Source organism: Bactrocera latifrons, unplaced genomic scaffold (genome assembly GCF_001853355.1).
Source record: "Bactrocera latifrons isolate USDA-ARS-PBARC rearing strain unplaced genomic scaffold, ASM185335v1 scaffold_301, whole genome shotgun sequence".
NCBI classification, from domain to species: domain Eukaryota; kingdom Metazoa; phylum Arthropoda; class Insecta; order Diptera; family Tephritidae; genus Bactrocera; species Bactrocera latifrons.
The window spans coordinates 156,523-174,603 of record NW_017536642.1 but is presented as its reverse complement, the minus strand read 5'-3'; the positions used below and the strand labels follow the sequence as shown (position 1 = coordinate 174,603).

The 18,081-nt window shown below is 35.3% G+C and overlaps 2 protein-coding genes across 4 annotated transcripts in view; one reads left to right on the top strand and one right to left on the bottom strand.

The window, feature by feature from the left end:
- Positions 1–53: 53 nt before the first annotated feature.
- Positions 54–9,940, top strand: LOC108970610 (ubiquitin-conjugating enzyme E2-17 kDa). The gene is made up of 3 exons (XM_018936095.1): positions 54–929; positions 8,354–8,639; positions 8,718–9,940. The coding sequence occupies exons 1-3, from the start codon at positions 886–888 to the stop codon at positions 8,841–8,843; spliced, it is 456 nt and encodes a 151-aa protein (XP_018791640.1). The 5' UTR covers positions 54–885; the 3' UTR covers positions 8,844–9,940.
- Positions 9,941–16,425: 6,485 nt separating this feature from the next.
- Positions 16,426–18,081, bottom strand: part of LOC108970605 (FERM, RhoGEF and pleckstrin domain-containing protein 1) — a 66,019-nt gene continuing 64,363 nt past the window's right edge. For all 3 annotated transcript variants that reach the window (XM_018936085.1, XM_018936086.1, XM_018936084.1), the window contains 2 exons: positions 17,319–17,760; positions 16,426–17,248 (listed from right to left, as the gene is read on the bottom strand). In XM_018936085.1, coding sequence (XP_018791630.1) covers positions 17,176–17,248; positions 17,319–17,760 — 515 coding nt within the window. In that variant the 3' untranslated portion in view covers positions 16,426–17,175. The remainder of the gene's footprint in view (positions 17,249–17,318; positions 17,761–18,081) is intronic.

The following is an 18,081-nucleotide window of genomic DNA, read 5'->3' as shown; positions in this document are numbered from 1 at the left end:
CACATAGAAAGTCTCTGTAGTCGTCGTCGGTTTATTTTGTATTGTGCCCAATAAATTTTTGATTTAGGTGTTATCCAAAAAGCATGTTTAATTAAGTGTATTTTGGTTAGTGAAAACACACTCTCTAGTTTCTATACCTATATTAAATTCATCAAGAAATCGGTATATAAGAAAGAAATTAAATTTATATATGTGACGGTTTTAATAATTGAATGCGTATTTCACACAGTCGGGCATCATAGAAATTAAATGAAAGAGAAAACTAGTTGATTGTTTCAATGAGGGTTCCAAATTTCGTGCAACAGAGATAAAAGCCTTAACTCATTTATATCTCAGATTGCTGTCTTTTACACGCATATGAGCCTTGGAATGCTGTCAGCTGATGACTTGACAAGTGCCTTACCTAGTTGGCTTGTTCTTGTCAATTATGATATATTTGTTTGTCTCTTCTCAGTCGTTTATTTCTTCGTCTTGTATTACTGTCGTTTGTTGAAGTGTTATCGGTTTGCTAGTGTGTTGTTGATGATTCCATCCAATTTGTCAATATATTTCGTTGACTTTTAGTAAAAAATTGTACGCGCAAGGAAAAAGATCATTGGAATCAATTGGAATATAATTTCAATATTGACCTAGAGGCGAATATCGTACAGTGTAAAGGCAATAAGAAAACGTATATAGATATAAGTGAAGAAGAAGCAATAGGAAACTGTAGTAACACACACGAATAAAAACGCAGCAAAGAAGAATTGCAGAAACAAGTAAAACGAAACGATTTCTAGTTGTGTTCGTGTAATAAGGAAAAAATTTCGCTGCCAAGTTAAAATTTGTAAAAATTGTTAATTTCATTGTTGAAAAGCGTAAAAGCGCTACAATAATAAAAGGAAAATGTCAACACCCGCACGCAGACGTCTTATGAGAGATTTTAAAAGGTAAGAATGGAAATCTTCGCGAACCCGATGAGTGAGAAACTTGCTAAAGTTCAGCCCAATTTAGCGTAGAGAATCACCCGTGAAAATTATTTTCGAAATAACGCAGAAGAAATTTATTAAAAGAGGCGCTTATGAAAAATTACTTGTGATATTTTCTCCACATGGTTTTTATTTTTGCATTGTCTCTTTTATTTTGTTTGTTCATGAATTTTTGAACATATACAACTATGTATGTAATTCTTCGTTATGCGTTTTACTTGGCCACAGAAATATTGGCATTGGCATTGTGAATCTAGTGTTTTACGTATTATATTTTACGGAACTTCTACACTTTCCCGAAAATTCGCCCAAGCCTCATGTTATGACATGGTAGTTGTTATTGTCTTTGAATTTCAAAAAATTTATGTATAAATTTTTACCAATCATGATACATTATTATTAAAAAACCGTAATGGTTGATAATATGTGTGCATATTTATCTACTGTAATGTATTTATCCAAAATCATCTGTTTTTAACAATCCTTTTAGATTTAAGTGGTTTATTGATTACATGATATTTTTGGTGCTTCCTCTTGATTTTCACTTCCTAGTTCAACGCTTGTATGACTCCACTTGTGGGTACAGAAATGGTAGACATCTGCCTTGACTCATCTGTTGAGAGTATGATCATGATTTTGTTATTCATAAACATACACATATTTGCGAAATTCTCTTTGCAAATATATATATATGAAAACTGTTGTTTTTGCTTTACAAATGGCTAAGAAAATATAAAACTCTAAAATAATGTGAATAATAACTGAATGTCACCAGCGTCCTTGCAGTACTTCAATATAAATATATAATTTTACAATAGGCGATATCAGATTTTTATTTTGTGTTACTTAAAATATTGAAAGTTCTTCCCCATGGGATTCGGTCAATAATTCGAACATATAAAAATATTACTATACCCTAATATTATTCAAGACAAAATATATTTACATCATACGTACAAATGTGTAAGTTTGTTCGATATAATGGTAGCAAAATTAGAATACTATATAAATAGGTGGATGTTGTATTATTGTATATGTACATATGTATATCTGTCTGGATGCTTAGATTTTCGTGCATATTATGACGACAATATATTATATACAGTTGCGAGCATTGAAATAGTAGTGCCTGTTGGCCAAGAGAGTTTTGCTTTAAATTTTGTTTCTTTTATGATATTGCCGTCGATCATTATTTTAGATATATGTATTCTCTGAAGTATAACGGTCCTGTTATATACAACAATAAGTGTGAATTACTTATCGTTACTTTTTTAAAGCCAATTTTATTGGGATATCTGTTTTTATGGGCGAGCAATAGAATTGTAGTGAACGATGATTACAAACCGATAATTTTTAATAAAAAAGCTTTAATTTTATCAAACAAAAAGTAAGTTTCCAGATCTTTTATTAATTATTCAATGCAAAAACCAAAAAAAAAATGCACTATTTTTTGGGCTTCCCGCGTCACTGCAGTGACGAAAAACGAGAATGTATTAAATCTGTCATAAACAACGGCAAATCCTACAAGGGAGTGGAAAGAATTGTAGGGTATTAAGCCACAACGACTAACAATGCAATTATTTATAAAAAAAAATACGAAAAAGGAGCGCAATTTGCATTCTTTCCGAGAATTTTACACCAATAGTTGTAAGATGTGCCAAGACTCGACCTAGAATGTCAGCTATGGAGATTCGGAATGGACTGAACCTGGCCTACGGTGTTCATTCAGTCAGAAGACTTCTACATGAACATAATTTATATGTCCGCAGTCCTCGATAAGTACCGTTATTAAAAAAAAATCATATAGCAAGTTGTCTTAAATTTTACAAAGGACCGATTGAGAAATGGCGCAACATTTTGTGGACAGACGTGGCGAAAGTTATTCTATACGGCGATAAAGGGTCCCTTCAGTATCTAAGACGCTCCCCTAATAGAGAGTACGACCCCAGATTCAGCACAAAAACTATGAAGCTTGGCGGTTTGAATTTCATGGTTTGGTGTGTTTTTCTTACAGGCCCAATTTTTTTTTGTGCAGTCCCAATTCACAAGATTACTAGCATAACGGATCGACACAAATTCGTGGATATAATGCAGTATATTATGATACCATTTGCTGAAGAGGACACCCGCTGAAAAGGATATTTCAGCAGAATAATGACCCGAGGCATACCAGTAGGCTGGCAAAGGCGTGGTTTCGGATCAATGGAATTGAGGTCATGGATTGGCCAGCTCAATCCCCTGACCTCAATCCCATTGAAAACCTTTGGGAAGACGTTAAGAAAGCCGTATGGAATGACAAACCCAAAAACAACAATGAGTTGTGGACCGTAGTGCAGCAAGCATGGCAGAACATACCACTAAAAAGATGCCAGAGTCTCGTAGATTCTATGAAGAGGCGTATTGCTGTTATTAAAAATCATGGCCATGCTACCAAGCACTAATACCTCGTATAGATCTCCTTCAGTTTAAAAAAAAAAATGTATTACTTTACTGCTATTTTACTGCTCTCATCAAATTTCATATATAAACACAACTTTGTGAATAAATATATCTTACACCCATTCAAATTAAAATATGTGTATTAATAAACGTAGCCAGGGAAATATGATAAACTTTTCCGTTTCAATTGATGTTAAAATTGTTTAGAATTTTGCATAACTCTCAGGTATGTAAAACTCTAACACACATATTGGTGATTTGGTACGTTTTGTTGTGGTACTAAAATCAAAAAGCCAAATACCAAGAAATTGTTGGAAATAAAATATAATTCAAAATAAAAGAATCTTAAAAATTAAATAGTTTTAAATATCCGGATAACATAAACTGCAGTGAAATTGTGAGTAGTGCGCAAATGTAGAAAAGGAACCATAAAATCTCTAACAGCAAGTTAAACAAATAACAAAAAAAGTAATTGTTTAACTAATTTCAAAGAATTATAAATATATCCAAAAAAAATTATGAGAATTTTGAGGCGGTCAAAAACTTAGTAGTGTAACAACTTAAAGCACAAAATTTCGACAAAAAGATAATAAATATATTTCTATTATTATTATTATTTTTTAATTCCAGTTTGTCTTTTTATGAAATTGTTATTTAGTTGTGTGACCTTTATTTTGTAGTATTGCAGCTCATGCGAGATCGTGTTATTAAGTCAAAAATTTTTTGCTATCTTTCAATAGAAATAGACTCCCATGCGCTCTGCAAAGCCTCCCATAGTTGCGTGGCCGATATCGGCTTACCTCCCAATCATCAAGAAATTTCGATGGGGTTGATGTCAAGGGACTGTGGCGGCCATTCCATTACCTTGACATTTCCTCAGATCACCCTTTAGCAACTTGTGTTATTCTGCTGGAACGTTGTTGTTGTTATAACGGTTTATCAATCCCCGTTCGGATAGTAAGGGTTATCCATGTTGTCGTCGACGTAATTTAGCGGGAAGCCCAGGGGACGTGCTGTTTTGACGGGATCGGACCAAAGGGAAAGGGGTGTTTGATGAGTGGGGATGGCAGGGCATGTAAAGAGGAGGCCAGTGTCATGCGGAGACTCGTTGCATGCAGGACATGTATTGGATATGTCGGGGTCTATTCTGGATAAGTAGGAGTTTAACCTGCTACAATATCCATTGTCTTGCATGTTGCCAACAACCTTTCTTTGTCTTTTCCCCATGTGCTGCCGGCTAACGACTTGAGGATTTTGTTGCGGCTCTGTACCTTGTAATCGCGGTAGTATGGGGAGTGAAGGAGCATACACTATCAAAAGTTGCATCTAAAAAGTCAGTCAGCGCAGTGAGGAAACGAGATAGAGCGAAAATGCAGTCGTTTACCTTTGAACACATGCCATCGATTCCATTGCTCGACGTCAATATCGTGCATCATGGTGCATGGTTTTCGCGAGTATTTCGACGTCATCAATCATATTTTCCTTAATCGAATAAATGGGTCCACACCTTGCTAAGAAAAGCCTGACCAAACTGTGATGTTGGCACTGAGAGCGCGTAGTTCTAGTTTTATTCGTCGCATCGGGACATGCTATACCTTTTTGGAAAGCTCATTTCACGCTCTAACACGTGATTGATTGATTGTCGTTTCTTTTAAGTCGTTCGAGAGTTATAGCGTCGCAAACATGGAGCAAAATAAAGAGAAAGTACGACGTATATTACAGTACCACTACGATAAAGGCATAAATGCATCGCAAGCCGCCAATAAAATTTGTGCAGTTTATGGACCAGATACAGTTTCCATTTTCACCGCACAACGATGGTTTCAACGTTTTCGTTCTGGTGTAGAGGTGGACGAAAACGCCACGCTCCGGAAGGCCTATCGTCGAAAATTGCGATAAAATCGCTGAATTGGTCGAAAGAGACCGGCATAGTAGCAGCCGTAGCATCACTCAAGAGCTGGGCATGAGTCATCAAAAAAAAATTGAAAAAAAAAATTCAATAAAAACACCGCAAGACTTTTTTGACAACCTATTATTTCGGCTGGTATTCATTATTGGGTGAGCCGTCTTATATATTGACGCGATCTCTTTCCGTTATACTTAACAATCAAAAGATTCGTCCGACCCTTAAATGTTCTGGCGTTTTCTCGAATACCAATTTAAATGTTTTTTGACGTATCGAAGTCTTTTTTCAACATGCGTTTTAGTCAATAACAACACTCTTCTCTGCACGTTTTTTGTTGTTAATTGGTTAGGGGTTACGTACCATTGTGGGGGTTACGTACCAATAACCCCGTTCCCACGACAGTAGGGTCTACGTAACCGGAACGGACCCGGATTTTAATCCGGCCAAGGACTGTCAACTCGGCAGAATTCTGCCGCTACAACAACAAGAAGAACAACAACAGCAAACAATAAAATTTGGACTTCGACATAAGTTTTGCTCTCAGAATCTATATTTTTTTTTATCAACCTCATAAAAAACCTCAGGACCGATATGAAAAAAGTGTTGCTGAACAAAAACCACCCAATTACGTGTTTGCGAAAGATTATCATTTCACCATTGCCAGCGCCTCATAGTCTCTATTTCTAGGATGCGTGGTACGCTAATACTGGCATACATAGAATCCGTTTACGTTCTATTGAAATATTTGTACTGTGGAAATATTAATACATCATTAGCGAAGTGAATATGTTGTGCAAAAATTTGAAGAGAATAAACATTTTTCTTCTTGAAAATTTAAAGATTCGCTTATGTCTACTCTATTAAATTAGGTTTGTATAATATTATAGTATACGACTGCATAATAAAAGATGGGTCATATGTATATACACATATGTGTAAACATCTATGTGAATGTATAAATATAAAAAAAATGTTTATTTACATATTATTGAGGTGAAAGAACTAAGAGGAAAGCTACGACAACAACAACAGAATTTTGCCCTTACAACACAACAACAACTAAGAGGAACTTCATGGCACGCACATATGTATATTCCTATGTGCTGTGCTTAAAGAATGAAACAAAACAAATGTTTACCAAATTTTTGCTGTGTTGTATTATTTTTTAGTATATATTTGACCTGAAATATAATTAACTTATACATTCTTCTTCTACTTGATTGGCGTAGACACCGTTTACTCGATTATAGCCGAGTTAACAACAGCGCGCCAGTCGTTTCTTCTTTTCGCTACGTGGCGCCAATTAGATATTCCTTCTCCACTTGGTCCATCCAACGGAGTGGCGGTCTTCCTCTTCCTCTGCTTCTCCCGGCGGGTACTGCGTCGAATACTTTCAGAGCTGGAGTGTTTTCGTCCATCCGGACAACATGNGTGTTTTCGTCCATCCGGACAACATGACCTAGCCAGCGTAGCCGCTGTCTTTTAATTCGCTGAACTATGTCAATGTCGTCGTATATCTCGTACTCGTACAGCTCATCGTTCCATCGAATGCGATATTCGCCGTGGCCAACGCGCAAAGGACCATAAATCTTTCGCAGAACTTATACATTAGTTCAAGTATATAAACATGTTAAAAGCCAAATAAGTACATATAGGAGCTATTTGATATTACTACGTTTCAATTTGAAAACTAGAAATGAAATTGTTGTTTCAAAGTCCCAACGAAGCTAATTTTTCTGATTTGAATGCGGTATTATTGGGGCCTCCTAATACATTATTTGAAAATTGCGAAAACTGCAATCTAGGAAACTAATGTTAAAATATAAATTTTAAACAACATGAAAAGTAATTATTAAGAATAAGTACATATCGTCACCTAAAATGCAAAATAACGTAATAACATTTTCGTAAATTTACAGTGGCGTGAATGAAATACAAAATAAAATGTAACAAGAGTGAAAAAAAAAGTTTTTATATTGGTTAAAACTGGTTGATATATGAGCGCAGAACCTGAAAATGTTAGACAAATATAATATTATGTATGTAATTTGAAGTGGTAAATCGTAATCAATAAGATACTCAATTTCGAATTTTTGATGATACGTTATTTTGCATTTCAGGTAACGATATGTATTCATATGTATGATTAATATTTAATGTTATCTGTTCGTTAAAATTTATAACTTTATTAGACTATATGAAACCCCTAACTATATGTAACAATTATTTAAGTATTGAAGGATGAAATCTTATTTTATGAAAAAAATACCTGTAAAATTTCCAAACAGTGAAAGATCTGAAACATTTCGAGAATCATATTATGAATTAAATGCTTACACAAGAACATTACCAATTCCGTTCCCACGGTAGTCAAGTCGAAGAAACCGGAACGGACCCGGATTTTTAACCGGCGCCATGCCTCGAAGATACTTCAGCAATGTTTTCCATCGCAATAAAACAACAATAACAACAAGAAATTTTGAACTAATTTGCGATTTCACCATATGTTCTACATATGTCCATATTCTCTCAACTGGACGATAACTGCCATAGTAGCTTCAACTCAATATTTCCTTTTACCAATAGTTTTTTCACTAAAAATATTAAATTTAGCAATTTTCAATAAAAATAATTATTAAAATAAAAATAATAATTTAATTATTATAAGAAAAACAGCGCATAAAATATGCTAATTTGTAACAATATTATTGGTGGTGCACCCCGCTTTTTATCACGTTTTCAATAAAACTCAATTTCTTCAGAATATACTATTTTTAATAAGAGTTTTGACAGTCGAGAGGCATGCTTTTATATAATATTAAAGAGTCAATCAAGTACATAATAGTTGCAAATTATATACACAGGCATGTCATTGTTAATTAGTGGCACGCAACTGTATGTATACATATATTATATGGTTCAAAAGGTCTATGCAATTCATTTAAATGAGAATTTTGCCTGTAATTAAAAAACACATTTACAAAAATTATTTTCCGATAATAAAAATGTACCGCATTCACTATCTTTGCTTTTATTGCAGACTTCAAGAAGATCCACCAACTGGAGTTTCTGGAGCGCCAACAGATAACAATATTATGATTTGGAATGCTGTGATTTTCGGTCCACACGACACCCCATTCGAAGACGGTACCTTTAAATTAACAATAGAATTTACGGAAGAGTATCCAAATAAACCGCCAACGGTTAGATTCGTATCAAAAGTATTTCATCCGAATGTGTATGCAGATGGAGGAATTTGTTTGGACATCTTGCAAAACAGATGGAGTCCCACATATGATGTTTCAGCTATTCTAACATCTATACAGGTGTGTACCATAATATTCCCAGCACGTTAACAAATGATTAAAACTTATTTAAACAATTTTTTGAATATTTATTTTTAGTCTCTATTAAGTGATCCGAATCCAAATTCACCAGCTAATTCCACAGCTGCTCAGCTCTATAAAGAGAATCGTCGCGAATATGAGAAGCGAGTGAAAGCTTGTGTTGAACAAAGTTTCATCGACTAGCCATCCGCCACAGCAGCTACAACACGCAAATCAACTGCAGCTGCTAGTGCAGTAGGAAGAGGAACTGTAACTGCAGCGTCTACAATGTTTTATTGAAATAAAATTCGAAGAAAAAAAAATTAAATATTAAAATTTAAAATACATATATATAATGCATAATATACAATACATAAAAACAAAAATCATACACATTCGCACATATTTTTCAGTCGGATAAGTTGTGTTGCTAAACATTGCAACAAAAACAAACACATCAAAGAAAGATGTAGTTGCACTTATGGCAGCAAAACAAAAAACAAAAACAAAACTGTATGAATAAAAGTGGCAAATCTCGAAATGGAGAACTCAACAATATATTCGTGAAAATAGCAATGTGATTGCTATGTGCAACTCTTTAATGACCGATTAACATGAAGGATTTGTCGTTAACAATTCAATGTTAAATCGATACTGCGGTTAAAGAAAAACACACGATTAATGTTGATCTGCGAAATGCTGTTTCGTCGCGCTTCACATCTTCAGAAATAAATAGAATTTGTAGAAGAAAACAATATATTAACAAATAAAAACCTATTACATTAATATGTGTATGTACCTTAATGGAAATTAACTTCAGTGTAATTTGAGTGGAAATTTAGAAAATAGAAACACCAACGCTATAAGTGACCGACGTTGTTAAATTTCGATAAAAGCAGTTTAAGCCATTGAAATAAGGTTCAGCCGGAAATGTATGTTACCTAACCAGTTGTCCATTTAAGATTTCCTAATTCCAACATACTATACGCAGGCTGTTTGGGAACGTCAACAACCTGCAAACTCTACTTACTTCCTCTCTTGTTACAACTAATATTGAATGGGTGCTCAAAAGATTTGCATATTACCACTCTCGTTTTAGAAATAAAATCACATTGATTATCTAACTCACAATATTATTACTAATATAAACCACCAGTGTCAATATTGTTAAGAGGAAATAAAAAAAATTTTGTTCTCGTCGCATTCTTTGTAATTGTTTTGATGGAGAAATTTGATTTGTAGCAAAATTGAACCGATGTTCGAAATAAATTTTTGAATTTGCTTTATTAAACTCACTCCGACGACCAAGAAGCTTTTCATTTTGCTATTGATATTTGTTTTGTGCATGTAATTCCTAAATTATCGTATAATTAAGTATGCTCCACATGATCCAATAAACAACAGAAATCATTTTACTGTTATTAAGCAATTACAAATAAACAACAGAAGCATATACATATATTTAACATAAATAAAACTATTATAAAATACATTATAAGAATTACTATATGATAATATAAGTTGTCTCTTATTTCAGTTTTCAAGAGGTGAACTCGAAGTACACTTGACAAATTCGTGAATTTTTATAGTTCGGACAAGCTATTTTATATCAATGATTTTTTTTTTTTTTTTTTATTAGAAAGCAGTCCAAAAGTAAGAGCATAAGTCGCTCAAATGGAAATAATGCAGACCGAGTATGTGAATTTGTACATTTGTGTATAGACGAATGTGGTTAAAGATATTGATTACCAGCAGACTATAAGATTGTGAAATCGAAATCCATTTTACAACCTTTGCAAATATTCAAAAACATGAAAGTCCCATTGTATTCGATGACACAATATATTTTAGTTCTCCTAGTGAAAATAACTAGGGAACCAAATACTAACAAGGAGTTATTGCAACTGAAATTAGACACTACATACAAATTTAAAAAATTATAAAATTAAGTGACTGAGTGTTGAGAGAATACAAAATATACATGGGTTACTACAACTACGCAATGTTAAAAAAGCATCAAATAGGTATATGGTCAAACAATTTTCATGTCAAACAGGTAAGGAAGTTCTAAGTTCGGTTGTAACCGAATAGTTTATACTCTTGAAATTTGCAAGAATCAAAGCCAGGGAAATACACTAAAGTACCACAGAATCGGAATCCTTATTTTTGTTTTTATTTTTTATAATAATAAATAAATAAAAAAATATATACCATTTTGTTTGACCACTTTCCGCCATTTTTCCGCTAGAAGCATTATTTCATCAGTGCAAATTGAAATTTCCAGAACGGAAGCGAGCGAACCATTGTTGTGCTGCACGAACTGATACAGGATCGTCTTCGTAAACTTCCCAAATTTCATTGGTGGCTTGCGTGGCATTCTTCCCTATTCTATACAGAAAATGTCTATTGTGCATAAATTGACCTATATTTTCGCCATTCCCACGACAATCCTGGACGAACCCGAATTTATCCGGCCATTGACTGTCAACTCGGCAGAATTCTACAAGAGAAGAGTGTCAGATGAGTAGAGTTCGCAGGGCATACAAGGAGGTGGCCAATGTCATGCGGGGACTCATTGCACGCTGGCCATATGTTTGATATGTCAGGGTCTGTGGATAAGTGGGAGTTTAACCTACTACAGTATCCAACATAGGAACCTAATTGTGGACAGTGCCACGCCGATTTTTGGAATTTGGCCTAAGCGAATTTAGTTGAATTTGATGTGGTAAATACTGTGAATCAAAAAAATTTTGGCACAGTGTATTTTTGCTGAAAAGTGTATTCAAAATTGAAAAGATAGTTTTTTTAACCAACTTTTTGACGCAGTTCGTATTTTTACCATACATACAAACATATATGTATATCATAGTAAGCCAAGAAATATTCCGTTATTTCACAGGAGACACGAAATGTATGTAAGAATGGCTAAACGCTCATGAAGAAAGTTCGGCGGCTTATTACTCATAATTATTTTGAAGTTGTTTAATTTTCGACACAGTTCGTATTATTAGCTCACATACATACATACATGTATATGTGCATATACTAAGGAAAGAAGTATTCCGTTATAAGTATGTGAAATTGTAAGAAGTTAAGTTTTTAGGAAATATACGTTTTATTTTTAAATTTTTTCTCTATTCAGTTTATCGCATAATTATATTAAACGTGCAGCAGAAATCTTATCGTGAAGTTGGTTGCGCTAAATATTATAAAACACACATCAATATCGGAAATTTAGAGCGTGAGAACAGATCTGGACGCCCAAAAAATTCACTGCAGTAACTCAGAGTCCAAAGATTCAGCAGTCAAGCTGTGTCAAGAGATGCAACGAAGCTTTGAAAAAAACTTTGAGCCCCAAACTGTACGTAACACTTTACATAAAGCTGGTTATCATGAGCCAGTTCCACGACGCAAGCCATCCATCTCGAGAATTAAACATAGAGCTCCAGGAGAATAATATAATTAAGGCTGTGAAACATGGCGGCGGTAACGTAATGGTATGGGGGTGCATTGCAGTGTCTGGTGTGGAAAATGGATAGGCACTCATATTTGAAAATCTTAAAGGAATATCGCCAAGCGTTGAAAAGCTGGGCTTAAGTGGTTCATCATCCTTGTTTCAACAAGATAATGACCGGAAGCATGCGTAATTTCTTGTGCAACATGTGTCCCTTCAGTTCTTAATTTTAATTTAATTCTTAGTTATGGCTCTTTATAGGTTTTCCTTTAACTAGGTTTTGTGGGCGTGGCAGTAATTCGATTACTTGTTTCAGTAATATGAACCGTCTTACGATTTGCACCAAGTTTAATTACAATATCTCAATTTATACTCAAGTTACAACATGCAGAGACAGACCTCGTCGCGCGAAAATGTTTGTCCTGAGTCTCCAGCAGCTCGGGGACAACTGACCAGCCGCGCTATCCTTAACTAGGAACGCCCTCTACCGAATCCAGTCGGTGTGCGCACACTCCGAAGTACAGTCGCGGCGAAAAAATATCATTTCTATTACTTTCCGGATAAACCCTGTAACCTTGGAATCTATGAAGGTTGATTTATAATGAAATCTAACCTTTAAGAGGTTAGGGGTATTCAGAATTTAAAAAAAAAATTTTTTTTTTGCATTTTCGTTGAGTATAATATCTTTCGCGTTGATATAAGTATAATATCTTAAACGCGATTTTCTCAAAACTAAATTTTTTAAACTAGTGACAACTTTAACTCGAGAACCGCTCAGTGGATTTTAATGAAATTTATACAAATTTAATAATATATAATAAACTCGGACCTGATCTAAGGATTCTTTTTTTCAATTTCGATTTTTTAAGACCAACTAACTGTTGATTTTTTCCCAAAAATGTAGACAAAATTTTCCTGAGGCCGCCATTTTGTCAATTCTTGAAAAAAAATCTTTCCATCAGGCCCGAGTTTATCTATTTATAAAACTAAGTTTTTTTTGCCCGATTGATTGCCCGAAGGACTTATGGTTGTCACCGAGTACCCTTTTTTTTGGAACTTTGTCAACACAAACAACTATAACTTTGGGAATTTTTCTTATTTTCGCACCGTGGCGCCAATTGGAAATTCCAAGCGAAGCAAGGTCCTTCTCCACCTGATCTTTCCAATGGAGTGGAGGTCTTCCATACGTACGATATGACCTAGCCAGCGTATCCGCTGTCTTTTAATTCGCTGAACTATGTCAGTGTCGACATATTATATATCTCATACATCTTATCGTTCCATCGAATACGATATTCGCCGTGACCAACGCGGAAAGGACCATAAATCTTTCGCAGTTTTCTCTCGAAAACTCACAATGTCGACTGATCAGTTGTTGTCATCGTCCAAGCCTCTGCACCATATAGCAGGACGAGAATTATGAGCGACTTATACAGTTTGGCTTTTGTTCATCGAGAATTATTTTCTCCAGCAGCGGATTGAAAAAGTCACACGATAGGAAGCCGCCTTGTCAGAAACCTCGTTTGGTATCGAACGGCTCGGAGAGGTCCTTCCCGATACTGACGGAGCTTTTGGTGTTACCCAACGTCAGTTTACACAGCCTTGTTAGTTTTGCAGGGATACCAAATTCAGACATCGCGGCATAAAAACAGCTCCTTTTCGTGCTGTCGAAAGCAGCTTTGAAATCGACGAAGAGGTGGTGTGTGTTGATTCTGCTTTAACGGGTCTTTTCCAAGATTTGGCGCTTGATGAGTATCTGGTCGGTTGTTGATTTTCCAGGTCTAAAGCCACACTGATAAGGTCCAATCAGTTTGTTGACGGTGGGCTCGATAGAACCTTAAATGCGATGTTGAGGAGGCTGATCCCACGATAGTTGACGCAGATTAAGGAGTCTCCCTTTTTGTGGATTGAGCATAGCACACTTAAATTCCAATCGTTTGGCATGCTTTCGTCTGACCATATTTTACAAAGAAGCTGAAGCAATGTCCTTATTAGTTCTTTGCCGCCGTGTTTGAATAGCTCGGCCGGCAATTCATTGGCCACCACCGCTTTGTTGTTCTTCAGACAGGTAATTGCTAATCCTCAGCTCCATCGTTAACGATTGGGGAATCGCTTTCGTCTTCTCCTGGCGTTATACTTTCACTGCCATTCAACAGACTGAAGAAGCGTTCCCTCCATAATTTTAGTATACCCTGGGCATCAGTCACAAGATCACCTCTGGAAGTTCTACAAGAGTATGATCCGGTCTTGAAACCTTTTGTTAGTCGCCGCATCTTTTCGTAGACTTTTCGAGCAATACCCCTGTCGGGGTTCCTATGCGGGAATCTAATACTACAGACACCCATATTTCGTAAAATGATCGTTTGTGCCCTCCCAAGTGAATGGCGATCAGAGAACTTTTCTCACTTGCATGAATGCACGTGGTATAATATTCTTCGACTGATTACTGAGTCAGTTATAATTCGTTCGAAATTGTACGCTATAGAGCTCCGATAATAAATGCATCCGATCGCTGCTAAATTCAAAGTGCTATAGGGAGAACTGCGGCCGCCGACGTGCAATGTATTTAATTGGGTAAGGATAAATGCTGTATTGGTTAAAATCGCTTCGAAAATTATAATTATTTGTCGTAAAAAGTAAATGACAAAAAAATATTATTGTGAGATATCCGTAAGAGAGAGAGAAATACCATCGTATACCATTTCTGTAAACATTTTCAAAGTATACAATACTTCATAAATCTCGTAGGGTTCAGCCTTCGTTTGCAACGTAAGCGGAAAAAATTTAATTATTTACATCATATTCTTCTTCTTCTTAATTGGCGTAGATACCGCTACGCGCGCCAGTCGTTTCTTCTTTTCATTACGTGGCGCCAATTGGATATTCCAAGCGTAGACAGGGACTCCTCCACCCGGTCCTAACGGAGTGGAGGTCTTCCTCTTCCTCTGCTTCCCCGGCGGGTACAGCGTCGAACACTTTCAGAACTGAAGTGTTTTCGTCTATTCGAACAACATGACCTAGCCAGCGTAGCCGCTGTCTTTTAATTCGCTGGACTATGTCAATGTCGTCATATATCTCATACTCGGACAGCTCATCGTTCCATCGAATGCGATATTCGCCGTGACCAACTCGCAAAGAACCATAAATCCTTCGCAGAACATTAACCAGCTGGGCAGCGGCACCTTCCCAATTAAAGGGCCGCACATTCCAGGTGCATGCCCTCAATTCGTATTTCTTATTTCATTTTCCATGATCGTCATCAAAAGGGGGGGTCTCTCATCCGAGGCTGTTGGTAATATTTCATTGGTAGTGTTTTTTTACGTGTCGGGTCCCAAACCCAGCGCACAACCCCCCACTATTTAAAGGATGCTATTATAGAAATAAACCTTCCTCTTCACTCTCTCTATCTAATAAAAAAAAACCACATCAAAATCCGTTGCCTAGTTTTAAATATTTAAGCATACATAGGGATATAGGGACAGAGAAAACGACTTTGTTTTATACTATACTAGTGGATCCGGCCACGCGTTGCTGTGGTATACATATTATACTATTATTCATGTCATAGACTATTCAATATAGTGAAAATTTTATTTACGAATAAATTTGATTTTTGTCGGTATAGGAATTTTTTGTTGCTTCTTTTGCACTATTATGACAATATTGTTTAGTGTCCGATTATTTGTTTGTGCTTAAGAATTCTGATTTATTTTGCTTTTGTTAAAGTTTTTTTGTAAAAATGAATTTATTCTTGTTTTTTTTTTTGTTGTATGAAAAATGAGAGATTGCAGAATACTCACCATAAAATTGAATCATTGTTGTTCTTTTTTCTGGCTTTTCTCTTTCAATTAAAATAAACTTTAGTATAAAAACCACTGTCCGATTATGCGTTTGAGCCACAGTATATAACACCCCAATATCCGACCCGATGACATCCAATCGGAACCCTACCTCCCGAACGCGGTTTAGATATGCGCTAAATAACAACAACATTACCGCTTTGGTGGCTTGTTGTTCCGTTGCTAGGTTTCCATGTGCCAAGTGTACGGTATACATACATATGTGATCTTCAAAATGGGATTTGGAAGTTTTAAACCAAATTTCACAGAAAGAAATGCTTGAAAATGCTAATCCAAAAGAAAATGTTTGTATGCAGTAATAAGGAAAACAGCAAAATATTCACTCAAACTGGAAAAAGCGCATTTGAATATAAAAGTTAAAAGTATCCCTTTAGGAAAATCTTCTCTCCATTCAAACATTTTTTATGCACTTGTGATGAAGAACATTAACATTTTATACCTTATAGAATTCTTGGTAAGAAAACTCAACTTATTTCGTTTATTTGGTACATGATCTAGATTGTTTTATTAGTCAATACAAGTATTTAAACGGTTACATTGTCGCAAGTAATGTACACATTATGTAGGCGGATTAATAATAAAGTATCAAAATCGAAAGTATCGCGATTGAAACTAAGCAATGTTTGCAGTGGAAATAGTTGTTTAACTTTTGTCTTCCAAGATTAACTTAATAAAGTTCGTATTGAAGAATTGCTAAAATTTTAGTACTTAAAATAATACTAGGTGACGATAAAAATATTGAAACACTTTCGCTCGTCAAGAATGGAATTGGTCACGCAAATACGATTTTCTTCTTCTTTATATTTACAATGTATAAATGCAAAAATTTTAATTTAGTCGTATTACTATAAAGACTTACGACATTCGGACCTACATAAATCTATAATTGTAAATTACAAATGTGTACATATATAATAGTATATAAATACATCGTGTATATAATGTAGAAAAATATGTTCATTTTAAGGATATTCCAAATGTTAATAAGTATCGTACAGTTTGTAAAATGTTAATATGTTTGTATTTACGCGTAAAACAGAGAAAATACTTAAAGGCACTTTTTTAAAGCATAGATGTAGTAATTGGCAAATCATTTAATGCTTCATATTTCACTGGTGAGTAGGTGACACCAACCATCTTTTCGGACATAAATATTTTTTTGTATTCTCATAATCCTATAGATTAATATATTGAATACTATTGCTGATAGTCGTACTCAACTTCAGTGAGCTGGGTTAGAATTGATATTCTTGAAGTCTTGCGTTTGCGTAGTGCTTCGTAGGACTTCCAACCATCTGTAAATGTAGGAATATATTTTAATAAATGATTTAAAATGCATAATAATAGTTGTAAGGGACAACATACCGATTGTAGGTGTGTATACTTTCAGCGCGGAAAAAGTAAACATGATTTTTAAAGGACAATTTGAAAACGAATTCCTTCTGCACCGCATCCTGATGACCTGGTGGCCCCACAGAATAACCCAATAGAGGTAAGCTCGCTAAAGCGAACTCATCCTGGTAACTTTTGTAGAAGTACAAGCAGAAGGAGGTGAAGACCACCCATAATTTTTGCCAACCAGAACTGTTTTTGAATTTACGTAACAAATAGCCGGACAGTTGGTTTTCAGCGGATATGAGGTGATCGCCCAAGCCGACGGTTGCGCCACGATGCCAGCAAACGTGTAGAGCCGTGTTGCTGCGCGAGGGTGGCGTTTTGTTTTGTAAACTTAGTTGTTGCTGCTGCAGCTGTTGAGCGGTCGGCCCGTTCGTCAAACCGCACAGATCGAGACCCTCTTCCGACGAGCCTGTCGTAAAAAAGAAACAAAATATATTTGTTTCCATAGTAACAATAATTGGATGACTTTTGAAAGGGAAAATATACTAACACTTCTAGGAAAACAAACAAAAACAAATCTAGTATATTCTAAGTAGAAAGTCGTTAGTTACACCTCAGTTTATTCTGTCAAACAAAGCAGTGGTCTGGCATATTTACTAGTATTTAATAGCACAAATTCTGCGGATTGTTAGTTCTGTCGTTTCTTACTTATTCTTTCAAAATACTATGTATTTAGTTTAACAGACTTACATGGAATTACATCGTCCTTTTCTTGGCAGCCCACAAGAAT

What these genes read in the sequence shown, in the direction of transcription:
- LOC108970610 (XM_018936095.1), top strand. Translation starts at nt 886, where the DNA reads ATGTCAACACCCGCACGCAGACGTCTTATGAGAGATTTTAAAAG. An exon ending in CTTATGAGAGATTTTAAAAG is followed by an intron (nt 930 to 8,353) that starts GTAAGAATGGAA and finishes CTTTTATTGCAG; the next exon opens with ACTTCAAGAAGATCCACCAA. An exon ending in CTATTCTAACATCTATACAG is followed by an intron (nt 8,640 to 8,717) that starts GTGTGTACCATA and finishes ATTTATTTTTAG; the next exon opens with TCTCTATTAAGTGATCCGAA.